General features: G+C 50.0%; 1 protein-coding gene across 1 annotated transcript in view; it reads right to left on the minus strand.

Annotated features, from left to right (window-relative positions):
* The window catches only part of FNDC1 (fibronectin type III domain containing 1), a 111972-nt gene extending 98420 nt beyond the window's left edge, over positions 1-13552 (minus strand). The window contains exon 1 of the mRNA XM_075554307.1: positions 13365-13552. Within this exon, the coding sequence (XP_075410422.1) occupies positions 13365-13461 (97 nt within the window). The 5' untranslated portion in view covers positions 13462-13552. The remainder of the gene's footprint in view (positions 1-13364) is intronic.
* Between the last annotated feature and the right edge of the window lie 4100 nt (positions 13553-17652).

The following is a 17652-nucleotide window of genomic DNA, read 5'->3' on the forward strand; positions in this document are numbered from 1 at the left end:
GGCCCATCCCAGATTTTACTAAATAGGAAAAGATGTCAAATAAGTCAACCCAATGTTCACTCAAGCAGGCAAAAGTCCTCCGGCAGAATTGGTGGGTTCTCTCTTGCATCTTGCTGTTTCCCGTGCATCAGTGTAAAAACACCAGCACCTTCACAGCATAGCCAGGTCGTCGTGTCAATGATGAAGTACTAACTGATCCTATAATGCTACACTTATCACATTCCATTGTCACGGTGTGTTGCCATGTTCATCTCTAATGTGGAGAATTAAATGTGAAAATTGGAAATGGGAAAATGGAAAATTAAATGTGCCTTTGAAATATGACCTGGGTGAAGAATATTGACTATATCACAACCGCCAGAAGAGTAAACAAATCTAAAAGAAGTACAGCCAAAATGCTCCTGTGGACTTATCAGGAAGGACCAGTCCCTGGTTCCTAACGTAGACGGTCAGTGGAAACGAGGAGGACCCTCAGTGAGACGGCTTGACACACTGGCTGCAGCAAGGAAGGAGAGGAGGGTGCGGGACCAGGTAGTGCATCCTTCCCTGTGCACAGGGTCATTGTAATAAACAGGGACTGTCCTGACACTTAGAACATCCCATGCCCTAGAACCTATCATAGCCTCTGGCTCAGAGCAGCTCTGAATTGATTACCTAATTACTTCATTGAAGAATGAAAGATCTGCCGGGCTTGACTTAGAACGTGAAGGCCACATAAAAAGTCTTGGCACACAGGGTAGGCAATCAACACACAGGACGTGACATGGTGGATTCTGTCCTTCCACACCTCAACTAGGGTCTCGTGTTGAAAACCCACAGACTTCTTGGCCTCTCTCACCTGCCTGAACAGTGGTGGTGTTGGTAGGTCCTAGGGACTGAATTGTGGGCACCAAAGAGATCTGGTGAAGGAAGATCCCACATGAGCACTGGGCAGCCCTCTCGCTGTGTGATCATTACATCATCTAGTGTCAATGTAGGAGGATTACAAGTAAAGGGGTGGAGTCTGCCTGTGTGCATGGCTTTCCCCAGAGGGTTCTGGGAAAACTCTGGGATTTCCTCCTTGAAGACGGAAGACATACTCTCTCTCAGATCACTCCCTTGGAGATGCTCTACTGACAATGCTGACTTCCTGTGAGATGTCCCTGAGGAGAAGCCATGATGCAGCTCTGGGAACTGAAGGAGCCCCATGGAGACCCCGGCCAGTGCTGAGATGCTTCTAACCACCACTGACTTTGCACCCACTGGCCTGTGGTCTTTCTTCCTGCATTCAGTGTCACCGCATGCGTTTCATAAGCCTGAACAGGATATCAGACATATGGGCTAAGATCAGACTTATGGACTTGATCTGGACTGGGCTGGGATATTTTCTCAATATTCAACTGCTCTTGTCTATAAAGCTCTTTCCTATACACATATGAGAGTGTCCATGAATTTCTTTTTCTGGTGTACCCAGACTAACACACTCTGCCTCTTCCATGCTTCCCACAGACCAGTGAGCTCTGGCTTTGGAGGAAACTCAGCAAGACGAATTCAGTGTTGTTTCCAATTAGGAGACTTCCCTGCACACTCTTTTGCTAAATTGTTTATTAAATGCTAATTAACTCCAGCTACAGCATTGATCCTTAGAAGATTCCACCAGTTACACTTCTTCCAAGAACAATACACCCTTTATCTGCACTCCTGGTTTGCTATCTTTAAGCCAATGATCTATCCGTGATGAAAGAGCTTTCTAATCCTTAAATGACTCAACTTTCAAATAACCTCTGGCACAGAACATCATAAAAGATTTTTTTTAAGTCTAAACAAATTACATCCATTGATTTCCATTTTAATCCAACTTAATCACCCACCCCGCCCGTAAACTCCAACAATTACTCAAACAGGGTTTTCTCTTAGAAACCACACTGAATTCTACCCACTGAGGCTACACTCTTCCAACCTCACCACCTTCAAAACCAATTCACTCTAAGATTCATTGCCCTTTCCTTGTTTATACATCTCACCAGACCACCAGTGAACACATAGATCTCATGATTCCTTAGGACCAAATGAGATTATTCCAGAAACATCTAAGCCATCTCAGAAAAGACATGACAAAAGAGGATTCTTCTAATTAAGTTAAAATAGTAACTGTCTCTCCTTCTATGAAGAAACCCCCAAGACCCAGAATAAGCAAGGAAATGTAAACAAATCACCACATAAATGGGCCAGGATGTGCACTACCCACCTGGCCTGACTCCATGCTCTGCAAGCAGGACCATCCAGGAACTCAGGGGGTGGCACAGTGCTTCTGAAATGCATTTGTGACCTCCATCATTTGTGGTAAAAGTCAAATTTCAGGACCTTCTGGCTGCTGAATGCCACCATCTCCCACGCCCACCCCTGCTCCCAGAAGACCACAATGAAGCAGCCATCATGGACCCTGTGGCTCCTCAATTACGTGGCACTGCACCATGCCTCTGTGCCCATGATTTCCACATGGGGAACTGGAGCTTCTTCCACCAGAAATGGCCTCTCTCACCTGCTCTAGTCCTGCTTCGACAGCCTGCTCAACTGTCCCCTCATTCAGGAGGTTTTCTGCTGCCTTCTAGACTGATTCACTCCCACGGCACCTGTTTATCACACTGCCTCTGCCCTTTCCCCTCTTCCCTCCCGCCATGGTAGCCTTCAGAAGGTAGAGACGGTGTTGATTAGACTTTGATTGCCTTGTCTGATACGTAATAATGCTCACAGGGCAGGAGGGCAGGGGCCGCAGGTGAGGACTGAACAAATTCACCTATTTCAAATATAGACTCACACATGCTCGATACTCCCATTTGGCAGATGAGAAGACCAATGCCAGAAGCGTTATGGCTTAGCCCAGGTTCGACAAGACAGCACAGGCTAATGGCTGGATACGGCCTAGCAAAGGGAATGACAAGAGCTAAAGTGGGCGTGGCACTGTCAACTCTCCCCTAAAATCAAAACCTGGCCCTTAACAAATGCAGCTCTTCTGACAAGCTCAGAACACCATGAGAGGTGAGGATGAAGCGTTCGCAAGGTTGGCAGCTTGAAACAGACCCAGGGACTCCGAAGAAAACAGAGCTGATAACATGCTCCTGTAAAAATAAAGCCTGGAAAAACACAGGGAGCACATGGGGTCTGTGTGTCCCATGGGGTCACGATGAGTTGAAATTGACTTGATGCACCTGGCAGCAATGACATGTTAGCATGGAACACTTCCCAGTCTTATTACTTGATTTAAGTCCACTCGTGGCAGTCTAGTACATTCCAACTCACAAGGACCCTACAGGACATGGTAGAACGTCCCCTGTGGGGTTCTGAGGCTGTCACGTTTTATGGGAGTAGAAAGCCTCAGCTTTCTCCGCTTTCTCCTGCAGAGCAGCTGGTGGTTTCAAACTGCTGTCCTTGCGGTTAGCAACCCGATCTGTACCTGCTCTGCCACCAGGGCTCCTACTTGAATGTTTTAGAGCAAGGTAAGAGACTCTTGGGAACCTTCTGGTAAAATATGGACTGACAGGATCAAAGTTTGATGACCATCATCTAGGACCAAACATGGTAGAAGAGCTAATTTAGTCACAATATTAAATATTACATGTTTATGTAACAAGTTCGACATGGCATGTGCTTCAAGGAGCTATGCTGCAGGTCTTAACAGGACCCAGGAGGGGAAGACACTTCACACAATGAAGATCTGTTTATAACAGGGAATACGGTTCATTCCACTCGACGTTCATTTAAGCCCTACGCAAGCCTGACAACACATTAGAGTGTGTGACAGAATTGCTTCTCCACAGCCTGCAGCAATGTGGCAAGAGTAGAATTCAGAGAGCGCGCTCAGCAAACCTCACTGTCTCCAGGTCAGATAGGAAGAAAACAAGGGGGAGGGAATAAATAGCCAGACCAACAAGACCCAGAGTAGTCTGCAGGAAGGCCATGGGATTTGGACCCAGAAGACTGCCAACTCTGAGAAATCATTTAACTCCTCTGAACTCAGCGCCCTCAATAGTAAGATGGGTTCGTTACCTATTTCACAAAGTGATCATGAACATACAGGGAAATAGTAATTTCTTGTTAATCCTACATCAGCAATCATCTGAAATGTCCTTGACCACACAAACCTTCCAGGTTACAAGCTTTAGCATCTCTTAGGAACAATTTGTCATGTGGGTTTGGAATCTCGGATTCCTCTCCCTCCCCATCCCTGGTGGTACAGTGGTTAGGAGTCAAGCTGCCATCCACACGGTCTGAAAGATTCACAGTTCGAAACCACCAGGAGCTCTGTGGTAGAAAGACTGGACTTTCTACTCCTGTAAACAGTTATAGTCTTGGAAACCCAACCGGTAGGGGGTGGGTGGTCACTGAGTAACACTGACTTGATGGCAGTGGGTTTGGGTGGGGGGGGGGGTTGACCACAAGACACCAGACTGCAAATATCTTTACTTGTACCCTTATCTTTCTAGAATATCATTTTGTAAGATAGTAAATCTATTCATTACAGAAAAAAAGAAACTGCTAACATCTAAGGCACTTTAGCTTCCCAATATTAATAGAAGTAAGTGAAAACCCAAAGAGGAAAATGGGGATTATGTGGAATGTACATTATAGATGCTGCCGCTGCCGCCATTGAATCATACAGTGTTATCACGTTTCTAATCAACAGGAAGAGCTCTCAAATTCTTATTTCTAATTTCATGCAAAATTAACACTGGGGGTGGAGGAAGAAAAGAGAAAGAAGCTCAAGCTCGGGGCTGACTTTTAGCACCAAAGAGACAGAGTCTGAGCCATCGCCGGCCCCATCCCCTGCCTCCGCCCCTACCCTCTCGCTCTCTTCCAGAGGCACCAGGGGAACCCCAGCAGCTAAGGGGCTGCCAACAGCTGTAGATTTAGGATCTCTGCTTTCCCAGTGTCTCCTGGACATTCACTAACGTGCAGCCAAAAGGACGCTCCCCCAGGGTCTGGCCTCCCTCACCAGTCTCTCAGGGAAGTTCGATGAATAACAAAGAAACCGGCGCTGTGGGAAAATCAAATCAGATAACTCAGTTTGTCCTAGTGCTCTTATCTGTAGGAAACCCCAGCTGCTGCGAAGTACTTTTCTCAAAAGAGTGCAGGGCCCCCCCCACACCCCCACACCCCCACACACCCCCACCCCAGCCCCAGGAATGAAAGCGCCACGGGAAGGCCGGCAGCGCCCTCTAAGGGCAGCCAAGCGCAAGCGCAAGCACCACCCCCTCAGGCCAGTCAGGTCTTGGCTGAGGACAGACAGATGCTTGGAGAAAAATATGCCTTGCAGATGACATCACCTTCCACTGGGGGCACGGAGCTTCCTGATTCACCATTTCTACATTTTAACCATCCAGCTCATACTGAAGAATTTTCCTTAAGGAAAAAACAATCAAACAATTCCCCAAATTAAATTCAGATTTCTCTGTACCTAACATGAAAATAACTTCTAGAGAAAAGGGAGTGGCTGTTCACGCATATGAATAACCAAATAAAAATTAAAACCAAATTCACTGCCCTCGAGTCAATGCTGAGTCGTAGCGACCCGTTAGGACAGAGTAGTCTGCAGGAAGACCATGGGATTTGGACCCAGAAGACTGCCAACTCTGAGAAATCATTTAACCCCTCTGAACTCAGTTCCCTCCGTAGTAAGATGACTGCCCCTGTGGGTTTCTGAGACTGCAACTCTTTACGGGACTAGAAAGCCTTGTCTTTCTCCTGCGGAGAGGCTGTTGGTTTCAAACTGCTGACCTTGCAGATGTTTGAGTAATCAGTACCCAATGTTCTAATACATGTCTACCAAAGTGGGTCAGGGGGCAGCAGTGGCTCAGCAATATTGTTCTCACCTTTTCCCCTGCGGGAGACCCAGGTTCAAGTCCAGATCAGTGCACCTCCTGGGGAACTATCATCTATCATTGGAGACATCTATCATTGGAGACTAGGTCAGATGAGGAAGAAAGGCCTGGTGATCCATTTCCAAAACTAAGCAAAGCCACCTGGATCACGAAGGTCTAATTCCCCACTGTTCAGTGGGTGGCTGGGGACCAGGAAGCATTTTGCTACAATGTTGGTAAATGTATCGAAGGAAGAAGCCTCACCACCATCCCTTAAGCTACTTAGTTCCCTTTCCCAAAGGAACCAGCATTTTCCGTGTCTTATATATCTGTAAATTGGCGCAAAACCTTAACTATCACAGTATCCTGTGATATTTAACTCTATCACAGTTGATAGATATGATTGATACAGATATAGATACAGATCTGTAACTATCCGTTTCCTATGAGCCCCGATAGTATAGTGGTTAGGCATTGGGCTGCTAACTCCAAGGTCAGCAGTTTGAAACCATCAGCCACTCGGTGGGAGAAATATGAGGCTTTCTCCTCCTGGAAAGAGTTACAGTCTTGGAAACTCACAGGAGCAGGTTTACCCTGTCCTATAGGATTTCTATGAGTGAGCATTGACTCAATGGGAGTGAGTTTGATTGCTTTATCCTAGTATCCTCATATAAAATTCTATGCATTTGCAAGTAGATACACATTAATATTCTTTTTCTCCTTTATTTTCACAGCTTTAAATGCTCGCCTCTATCTCATCTAACTTACGTTCCTGAAGGCCCAATGCCATAGATTCAATTCTGATGCCCAACAAAACCTCCCCCCACCCCCGGCAGAGCAGAGCGACTCACACAGAGTGCTCACGGCTGTACACAGCCTTCATGGAAGCTCGCTGCCCCATCTCTCTCCCAGAGGCCCCCCGTGGGTTCAAACCGCTGATCTTTCCCTTAGGGAGGAAGAGCTTTAACCACTGTGCCACCAGGGCTCCTTTCAGGGGTGTTTGAAACCAAGATCCACTTGTAGCTCAAGGAATTCAGAGATCCCCTAAGAAGCCCTGAGAAGAGGAGCATCGTTCAGCCGGCAGGGGATGAGGATCTTCCTGCAATGCTTGCTTGTGTGCCCCACTCAGGGCGACCCCACAGGACAGAGTAGAGCTGCCCCAGTGGGTTTCAAAATGGTAGCTCTTCATGGAAGAAGAAAGCCTCCTCTTCCCCCTGCAGAGCAGCTGGGAGTTTCAAACTGCTGACCTTGCACTTGGCAGCCCACAGTTTAACCCATTATGCCAAAACCAGGATCCCTCTAAGCCACTGAGTTGGTGGTCTTCAGCTACAACACCCACAGGACACGAATGCCCTCCCCTGCCCCCTGTTTACAGGGACCGGATCTTTATGAAGGAGCCCTGATGGTACAGGGGGTTAAGCGAACACTTGCTAATCAATTGCTTGGTGGTTCACACTCACTCCTGAGAAAATGATGTGGCAGTCTGCTTCCATAAAGATCAAGCTGTGTCTTACACCATCCAATACATCTATTCACATTCAATTCTGTTGTCCGATCCCATCAAGTGGAGTTATATTGGATTATGTAAGATATGTTAAAAAGGGGGGGGGTAAAGGGGACCTGATATCAAGGAGTTCAAGGAGTTCAAATGAAAAAAAGATGTTTTGAAACTGATTGTGGTAGCAATTGTACAATACTGCTTGATATGATTGAAGGATGGAATGTTATGCTATCGGGAAGAGCTCCCAATAAAACGATTAAAAATTAAACAAGAAAAGATCACAGCTTTGGAAATCCTATGGGGTTTGCTCTCTGCCCTATGGAGGGGTTAAGAGTCCACCTCAGTGGATTGGGTATTGTGTTCTGGTTGGGTTGGGTCTGGATGAGTCCCATATAAACATGATGGGGCTTGAGAAGAAAGATGTGATATGGTTCTGCCACGTTCGGCTGATAACTTCCCGGGGAAGTAAATTGTCAAAATGGGAATGATGACAGTCATATGGATCCAATTCAATAATCCTACTGTATAACTAATGAACTAAACAGGTCTTCCAGCTGGGGGCCTCCAACACATGCCAGCAAAGGAAAGAGAGCTCCATTCTCTCCTCTGCTCTCAGAGGGGAGTCCCCGGGTGATGCAAAGGCTTCATGGGCTCAGCTGCTCAATGAAAGATTAGAAGTTCAATTCCACCCAGAGGTGCCTCAGAAGTAAGACCTGGCTGTTTGCTTCCAGGAAACCAACCATGGAAAACACCATGGAGCACAGTTCCACGTGAACACACATAGAGCCACCCTGAGTGTAGGCAACATGCTCAGAAAGGACGGACATAGAAGGGAAATGTGAGAGGCTGCCTCCGTCTCTGCCACTGACCCTGCAGAGCTAGAGGCCCCGTGGGACCCAGGAAAGGCCCTCGGCTGAAAGGGAGTCTCCCATGAGTTGCTTTTCCTGAGTGAGGACCCCAAGACTACCGAGTGGATAGAAGGTGATGTGGAAACTCACGCCAGCCATCCTGGTCTTTAGCCTACTTCCCTTTCCACACACCAGTGGTTCTCAACAGGTTTGGCCTGAGGAGTCTGTTCTGCTATTAAAATTCATGCGGATCCCAAAAGAGGCTTTGTTTGTGTGGGTTTCATCCATCCCTTGAGAGCTGCGGAGACGTGGCATGACAGCTGAAAAACCTTTTAAAGCCAACACTCATGGCCATTTAGTCCGTTCTGACTCCTGGTGACTCTACTGGGCAGGGTAGAACTGCCCCTGTGGGTTTGTGAGACAGTGACCGCCACAGACTTTACCAAGGGTTAGCAGCCCAACACTTAGTCTCTGTGCCACCAGATCTCCTGGGAAATCTTTTAAAGCGTATATTGAGGATTTCATTTAAAGTTACAGTTGCAAACCATTCAGCGTTGACACAAGCAGCATAAGATTCATGTAAAAGAAGCATGTTTTCCCCCAAACAAAAGGAAACCAACAGCCTAGCGACCTGGCCTTATATTTTTACCAACAGAAAGAAGCGAGCTGGATTCTTCCGTCTGCTCCTGCATTTGATTTCATGTCATGGGCCATGTAGGTTGACATGCCTAGAGAAATAGGCTCACATCGATAGCGACTGAAAGTTCTGCAGATGATGTTGGAAGGTCTGTGATCCTTCACCAAAGCTCGCCAAGTACGACTTTTGTGGAGATTCTGAACAAATATAGACCTTGTTTCGGGAGTTTGTTACATTAAAATCCATGCATCTCTCTTGCGTTTAGAGTGACTCTTGCACCCTTGCATGACTTTGTGACACTGAGTACCGGGCATTTGGACTGTTTGCTTCATCATTTCAGTATGCCCATCATCCAAATGCGAATATGCTCGTCACAAGGGATTTTCAAATCACACTCATTGATAGCATCACCATCTGATCAGGAGAACCTTTAAGGTTTACAAAGACTTCAAGCTCATGCAACCCAGTTTGGCAAAGATGCTCATTTTTACTTGAACACTCAAATTTTTTTATTCCTGGCAAGAAACACTAGCATTTAAAAAAAATGTTATCTGCCAAGTACCCACGTTGGAATAGCTGCCGTTGGTCTGTAGTCAAAGTAAATATGCTCTTCAGCGAACAAAGCAACTAGCTCAGCCGCCATGCCAGCTCTCCCTTCCGTGTCTTCCTGGCGCTGACACAGCACCTGGTACACGAAGCGCTTCGTGCATACTCTTATCACAATCCAACTCTGAAAGGGGCAGGCTTTGATGTGATCCACAGTTTGCATTTTTATATCAAAGGCATTCTTCATAGAAACTAGCAAGACTTTTCTTTGACTGCAAAGGCACGAAGAGCCCGGTGAGGGCAGCACAGTTGGCGTTCACTGCCTGGAATCCTGCAAGGGGCCAGCAGCGCTTCCTTTCCAAGCTCGGCACCCTCAGAGCAACCGCCAGCATGGTGAGAAGGGGAAACAGCATCGTAGTATTCCTTTCGTTTTGCCCTCTGAGAATCCCTGAAAGGGTCTCTGGGACACTGCCCCCCTGCAGGTGTCCGCAAACCCTACTTTGAGATCTGCAATTACATTCCATGTTCTCAAGTGTCTTCCTCTTCTGTTTCTTTGTTTCTTAACCAGCCCACCTCCTACACATCCCCTGTTTCTCCTCCTTCCAGGGCGCCTGGCCCTAAACCGCTGCCTCTTCGGCCATCATCTGTCTTTCCTGGACCTTCCGTCATCTTCCATCAGGAGCTGATTCTTTTCACCTTACATTACAATACCCTCGACCGATTTTATAAATATATTCTTACCAGTAGAGAGATGACTAACATTTGCTTAATGCACTACCCTCTTCCAAGAGCATGTGTATTTTAAAATTGTTCTGCCCAAAAGAGCAACTCTGAATAATTGATTCCATCTATGGAAATGATCTAGGCATTCCTAGTGTTTCTTAACCTGTAGGGACAACCAATAACCCATGGTGCCTACGTGCCATGCCAACAATGTCAGGCTGGCAGAGTGCTCACTCACGCTGGCAAGTCCTTCAGGTGCAAAAGGGCATTTGACAAACACCAGTGCCCCCTCCCTCCACTTCCAGAGAAGGTGGCATTCTACCAAGACCACTAGACTGTCTTCTCTTTATCGCCCCTGCTGCACAAAATAAGCTCTTGAAATGTGATGTGGTTGGGGGCCATGCAGTCTATTCTAACTCACCCCAGGTAAAGGAGCAGAATGACCCCTAAAGGTTTTATACAACCCTGGTGGTTGTAATGGTTGCACACTGGGCTGTTAACCCCCAGGTCAGCAGTTCAAATCTACCAGCCACTCCACAGGAGAAAGACAAGGCATTCTACTCCCGTGAAGAGTTGCGGGCTCAGGAACACACGGGGGCACTCCACCCTGTCCTACAGGGCTGCCGTGAATCAGAGCAGACTCGGTGGCAGCGTGTTCTATTTGAATCTTTGCTTTCTTCCACGCAGTCACTGAGTGGGTTCAAACTGCCAACCTTTTAATCAGCAGTCAAGCACTTCACTGTTTGTTCCACAGCGAGGGGTCCAGGCACTGTCATACCAAGACACTACTCTCATCACAAGTCAGGGTTCTCTTGGAGTGAGCTGTGAATCGGTCCTACAATCCCATAGGCCCAACTACAAGCCCTGATCCCAGCCCTTCCCAAAGCACAGACACTTTCTGATTGGGTTGAAAGGAAACCTCCTGTGGCATTATCGTGGTTTGGCTCTGTTCTGATGGACAGACCCTGACTGTGGTTTTCTTATGACATTCCTGCCTGTTCGCAGGGAACCAATCACATAGTAGCAGAATGCAGAAACTTTAAAGAAGGAAATTTTACATCACCCACAACCCTCTTGAGATAACCACTCCAAGAGTGTGTGTGTTCCTGTGTCTCTATCCATTTTTTTAGCGAGTTGTATCCTATCCCATAGCCAGCAGGTGCGAGGGTGAGGCATAATTTTATGCCCAGGTATTCGCCCCTGTGGAAATGAATAGGGGTGGGAGGGGTGGCAGCGGGCAATACTTACCTATTTTGTTTGGCTTGTTGATTCACCCTAAGCCCCAGGGTATTAGGAGCCCCAGGGGTGTAGTGGTTATGAATTGGGCTGCTAACTGCAAGGTCAGTAGTTCCAAACCCCCAGCAGCTCTGAGGGAGCAAACTGAGACATTCTGCTCCTGTAAAGAGTGGCAGTCTGGGAAACCCACAGGGGCGGTTCTACCCTGTCCTTGGGGTGGCCTTGGGTCTGCAAGTGCCTCTGGGACCCTGCTTGAGGGGAGGGTGGGGGTGGGAGGGGGTGCCTGACCCAGTGATTCTACTCCGTCCACACATTCATTCATTCAGTCATTCAAGCAGTCAGCAAGCTGTGCGGGGTACAAGTCAGCCAACAGTGGTCCAGGCTGTGGGCGCAGAACAAATAGGGGAGACGAAAGAAAGAGCTACAATCTGCGCAGCACGGGAGCCACTGGCAGGCTGGCCCCTTCTGGTCTTTCGCGTCCGTGTATCAGAAACGCCTTTCAAAATATGCGTGTCCTCCTGCGCCCTTTTCTAATCTGGTCATCATTTCACTACAAATCCCACGTCAGCCCGGGAAGTGCCAGCGGCCGTCCACTCCAACATTCCAGGGCGCAGTGATTTACTGAGCAGAAGGCAAGCGGCTGGACAGTCCCGCGCGCGCGAGCAGGAGGGCTTCCGGAACACTCCCGCAGGAGTCCACGAGTCCGCCTTTGGGCAGGTGGCCCTGCCACCTGGAGGGGTCCGGGAAAGCTGGCATCCCCAAGGCCCGCTCAGCAGCGGCCCCAAGCCCACACTGCTTTCTGAAAACAAAAACTCTTTCAAGACACAGAAAAGTCTGAACTGCGAGGAGAGGGCTGGAGCGAGGGGAAAGCCCGGCCGTGGGTGGGGACGTTGGAAGGCTCTAAAATAGTTTGACGCCTGCCAACCACTGCAGGGAGTATTCAAAGATCGCCTTCCTAGAGATCACTAACAGGAAGAGGTGGGAGTCCCTGGGCAGTTGGCAGCAAACCTGAACCCAGATGGAAGCCACAGAGACACCTTTCCCCACCCCCACCCTCACCCGCCCTACCTCACACACACCTTCAGGCCCTTTCTGAGACTGTAGGGTCCACATCTGCAGGAAGCGACCCAGGGGGGGCCAGCAGCGCACCTCAAGGAGAACCGCATCCCTAGGATTCCAGGGCACCAGGGAGGGAGCAGGGTCAACAAATGTGGTCACTTCTTGGATTGCTACAAAGTCACCAGCTGAGTGAAAGCCACAGGCCCTTGAATGTGGGAAAGTGTCTGCCGGGGAAGTGGGACCAAGGGCCCCAAGGTTTACTGGTAAAACCAGCCACAACCTGGTCTTTCGCTGTGGGGAATGGGCAGAACTTTTGACAACAGCCTGCGGGCGTTGTCTGCAAAGCACAGCTCCTCTTTCCCAGGCCCGACCAGGCCTTCTCCCGCGAAGAGAGCTCTGACCCAGACCCACACTTGCTTGCCCTATCGCCCCCTCCAGCCCAAGGTCTGCTCCACACTGGTCCTCCAGCTCTCCCACCCACCCCCCGAGACCGCGGTGCTCCCCAGACTCCAAGGTACCCGCTCCCGACGGCCGCGCAGCCGCTCCTTTGGCTCTTCTAGAACTGTTCTAGAATAGTCCTGCCCCTCTGGTCTCCTGAGACCTGCGACCTCCGACCACCATGCTCCCGACAGGTGAGCTCGAGCAAGGGATCTCCAGTGGTCAGAGTGCGCCCCAGTGCCCCAGGGAACTCCTGCGCAGACAGGGCATTTTGCTCGACCACCCCTCGAGGGGTCGTCAGGATGAAGTTATCCGGCTCGGCTCCCGAGGGCCACGGCAGCACCCCAGGCGTCGATGTCACCTAGCCGGACCGCGGTCCCGCGCGCGGAATGCCCAGTGCCCTGATCCCGCGTTCCCACTGCCCTCTCCGCGCGCCTGGTCCCGCGAGCAAAGAAGACGCGCGGATTAGTGACTGGCAGCTAGCAGGGAGCGGTGGAGAGGGACGGCCACGAGAGGCGGAGGACCCCCGCAACAAGTACCTGGAGCCCCCGCGAAGGCGGCGACGGCCAACAGCGCGGCCAGGAGCAGCAGCGGCGGGCAGGGCGCACGCCAGGGCGCACCGGTGGCGGGCGCCATCCGGATGCGGCGTGCGGGGCGCGGGGCAGGACTGGGGGCGCGAGGCGCGGCCGTCGGTCGCGGGATTCAGCGGTCTGACCCTGGGTGGTGCGGGCTGCGCTCCCGCTGCTCAGCCACTGTGGCAGCCGAACCCGCCGGGGCCGCGCCTTTCTACGCGCCCGCGCCCCCTGCCGGCACGGGCTGGGGCGCGGGGCGCTGGGCGGGCCGGGGGAGGGCGCGAGGAGACTCCAGCAAGTCCGCACCAGCTTCAGTCTTGAAAACTGCGCTGCAAACCCATTCTCCCCCAGCAGCTCCGAGAGAGAAAGAGCTGGCCATCCGGAACCCCAGACAGATTAAAACCAAGTTCACTGCCACGGGATCTGTTCCAGCTCATAGCAACCCTATAGAGCAGAGTAGAACTGCCCTCGTGGACTTCCGAGGGACTTACTTTAAATCTTTACGGGAGCAGACAGACTCATCTTGCGCGGGTGGGTTCGAATCGCTGACCTTGTGGTTAGCAGCTCAACAAGGGGAGTTCTATGCAGGAGGTCCTGGGAGTGGATTCCATCAAAGTACCCAGGATCAGTGGCCAGGGAAGTTCCTCCTCTAGTCTAACCCCTGACTAACTTGTCTCAGGGAGTGGCCCCAGGCTTGTAATCGCTCCCCAGCCCCGCATGCACTTGTCTTCTTACAGTCATTGGTGCCTTGGGCATCCACTGGGGAAGGGAGCCAAACCCCTTCACCTGGATCTGCTGCCTCCTCTGCGCTCAGGAATGAGTGACCTCAGACGCCTCTTTGCTCCTCCGGGCTGCCTGCCATTCCTGCAGGGCATCTGATGTGGGGGCGGTGGGTGTTAAAAGGGAGTCCCTGAGAAGTATAAGGAGCCCGGTGGAGCCGTGGGTTAAGCGTCGGACCGTTTGAACCCACCAGTTTCTGTGCAGGTGCAAGATGAGGGGGCTGTCTGCTCCCCAAAATATGACAGCCTAGAACCCCCGCGAGAGTTCTCCTTCCTTGAGGGTCCCGGGGAATCGGTATGGGCTCACGGCAGTGGGTCAGAGGTTAGTAAGTGTGCCGCCGAGTCCAGACTGGCGACCTGCTTGGCTCTAATTCTTCACCTGTTTCATTACAGCACGGCCTTGGGCGTGGGGGTGGGGGAGTGTCTCAGGGTCGGACTCCCAGAGGAGTTCGGACTTGCGGGAGTGCCCGAAAGCTCCTAGGCTCCGCCGCGGCCTGCAGCGCCCCCGGAGGCCAGGCCATGGAGGTTCCTGCTCTGGGAGGCTGAATTTCCCTGGAAGCACTCCTTAGAAGCAAGGATGGCAAGACTTGGTCTTGCACACTCTGGACATGTTGTCAGGAGAGACCGGTCCCTGGAGAAGAACACCTGCTTGGTAGAGTGGAGGGGCAGTGAAAAAGAGGAAGGCCCTCAAAGAGATGGAGTGACACGGTGGCTGCAACCACGGGCCGAGCGTGGGAATCCTTGTGAGGGTGGCGAAAAGCCAAGCAGTGGTTCCTTCTGTGGTGCATAAGGTCGCTGCGACTCAGAACGGACTCAAGGACACCTAATAACAACATTCAGCAAGGTGTAACACTGGAAGTGTTATAGGAAATGTGGACTGACAGAAAATAGAAATACTCTCTCTTTTCTGAATACCCCTGTGTCCCCAAACCGTAGCTGAGACCTATAACCTGAGGATACAGGTGAGACTCCACCCCTCAGTTCCCTATAGAGAACACCTTCCTCCCAGGTCCAAGCCGAAGGAGCTTTCTCCTTGTATCTTGCCCATCCTGTGGGTTCAAAGGGCCCTTGTAGTTTGCAAGTATGTCAATGTTTGAATAAATTACAATAAAACAGATTAATTCTTAAATTAAATGTTTAAGGGGAAATGTTTTCCTACCAGACAGTTGGCTGTGATTGATTCCAACTCCGTGTCAACCCATATGTACCCAACAGTACTGTGCTTGCTCTTGTTGGTTTTGCCTTGTTTTGTTTTTAGTGTTTTGTCCCTACACACACACACACACACACACACACACACACAAAGTGGACGCTTATGAATGGGTTCAAACTGCCCACCTTCTCGTTAGGAGCCAAGCTAGTGACCATTTGGACCACCGGAGATTTCTCTTTCCTCCATGACTCGCTCATGTCCACCGCCCCTCCCACCTCACCCCCCCCCCCCACACACACACACCCAATACTGTGTCATGGAGTTGTGGCTTTGGTCTGCCCAGCACCCTCCCCACCCTGTCCTTCTTTGGGGAGTCGTGGCTCCCTCCCCACTCCAACTAAGTGACACTGGAGGTATATGGCCCTCCCAATGCCTAATAACTGTCCCGGGGGTGGGGGACAACAGCATCAGGTCTTTTGTGACCAGGGCTGGTGGAAAGGCTCCCTCCCACCCCACCATATCTCTGGCCATCTGTGGCTGCTAAGGGATGGTGGCTATAGTGACAGAAAAATGGTCCCAAAGATACTCTGGCCCTGTGAATGTGGCCTTAAATGGGGCTGGGGAGCGTCTTTGATGGTGTGATTAGGTTAAGCATCTTGAGAGGGGGATTGTCCTGGATCGTATCTGGTGGACCCCTTGTTGCAACCACTCACTGAAGCCCTTCCTCTATTTCTGGAACCCTCTAAAAAGAAAAGGAAAGGTAATGTGGACAACAGGTTCTATCGCCCAGCAAATAAAACAACGAATGTGTGCATGGGTGTTTATTGCAGCATTGATTCACAATTAATTTACAGTCCCAAAGTAGAAATAACCCATCTGCCCATAAACTGATGGATGGGAACACAAAATGTATTACAGTATGTCCATACAATAGAACAGAAAATAAACAAGCATATACAAGAGAGAGCCGGTTGGGTATGAACAAAAGGTTGAATGGATGGATGGGCAGAAGGAAGGAGGGAAAAGAAGGAGGGAGGGAGGGAGGGAGGGAGAAAATAGAGACAGGCAGGTAAACTTCATCTCAACCACACCTTGACGTGGAAGAGAAATGACAGAGATTCTTCTAACTGGCAGCAGAAGTCAATAAATGAGATGAACCTGTTCTTTATTTTAACCTTTTATGGGGACTTGGGTGGAGAAGCTTTTATTTTTACAAAACTCTTTTCATTTGGTTCTGGTCCTCACAACCAACTCAGAGGTGCTGCTCTAACGTTCTGATCGAGACAAAGGACAGTCCCTCTCCACTGGGCCACAGCTCCTTCTGAAGTCCCCTCTTGGCAGTGCCCACCGGGCTTCAGTGTGAAGACGGAGAGGACAGATGATGCCTGCTTCACACACCGCCCGCACCCCCTTTCCGCCCCCAGGTCCCAGGCAGGTTTCTCCGCCCTGTGCTCTCATCCCAATCTGGAACCATGCTTCTCAGCCAGCCATGGCCCAAGGCCTCAGTCCTCTCCCCGGCATTTGAAAAGTGTGGGAAAAGCAAGATGCTCCTTAGAAAACTGGCCATAAATCCTTCACTGCCTAAACTGTGCTCCTGTTCAAAGACGTCCTAACTTGTTCCCTCCTCGAGGCAATGCCATGACAAGCCCCCTCCTTCCTGCGAACAAATACACTTGAGCTAGTAAAAGAGACAGGATTAAGACGTCAGGTACTCAGCCAGTCTTTCAGCTTGGAGGTGTGAAATGGGCATGTTTCTCTTGGCACGGCACTGATCAGCCTACAGACCCGGGTCCCGAGTCTGTTCCAGGGTCAGTAAGACATAAGAAAGTAGCTGTGCCTGAGCCATTGTGTCAGTACATCTCCTTGAGAGCCTTCCTCTTTTTCATTGCCCCTCCACGTTACATGATGTCCTTCTCCAGGAACTTGTCTCTCCTGAACACATGTCCAAAGAGGACATTTCTACAGATGCATTGACATAGGTTGAAAATATAGTAGAGCATACAGCAAAGTTATAAAAAAAAATTCTTAGCTATAACTAAATATTTTGAGGACTGAGGGGCTCAGAACCATAGCTTTAGAGGCATCAAGGTCAATTAGAATAACATGCTTCACAAAGACAAGGTTCTACTTTCTACTTTGTTGAGTAGTGACTCAGACCTTTAAAAGCTTGTGAGTAGCTGTGATAGGTAGGTTTATTGTGCCAACGTGGCCAATAGGAACATGTGGGATTAATAAGGTTGCAGTTTGATTGGAGGGCAATGAGACAAATGGCTCAGCAAGCCCTGCCCCTGTCTCTCTTGCTCCCTGGTGATCAGACCAGTGT

The sequence above is a fragment of the Tenrec ecaudatus genome, chromosome 7 (genome assembly GCF_050624435.1).
Source record: "Tenrec ecaudatus isolate mTenEca1 chromosome 7, mTenEca1.hap1, whole genome shotgun sequence".
Classification (NCBI taxonomy): domain Eukaryota; kingdom Metazoa; phylum Chordata; class Mammalia; order Afrosoricida; family Tenrecidae; genus Tenrec; species Tenrec ecaudatus.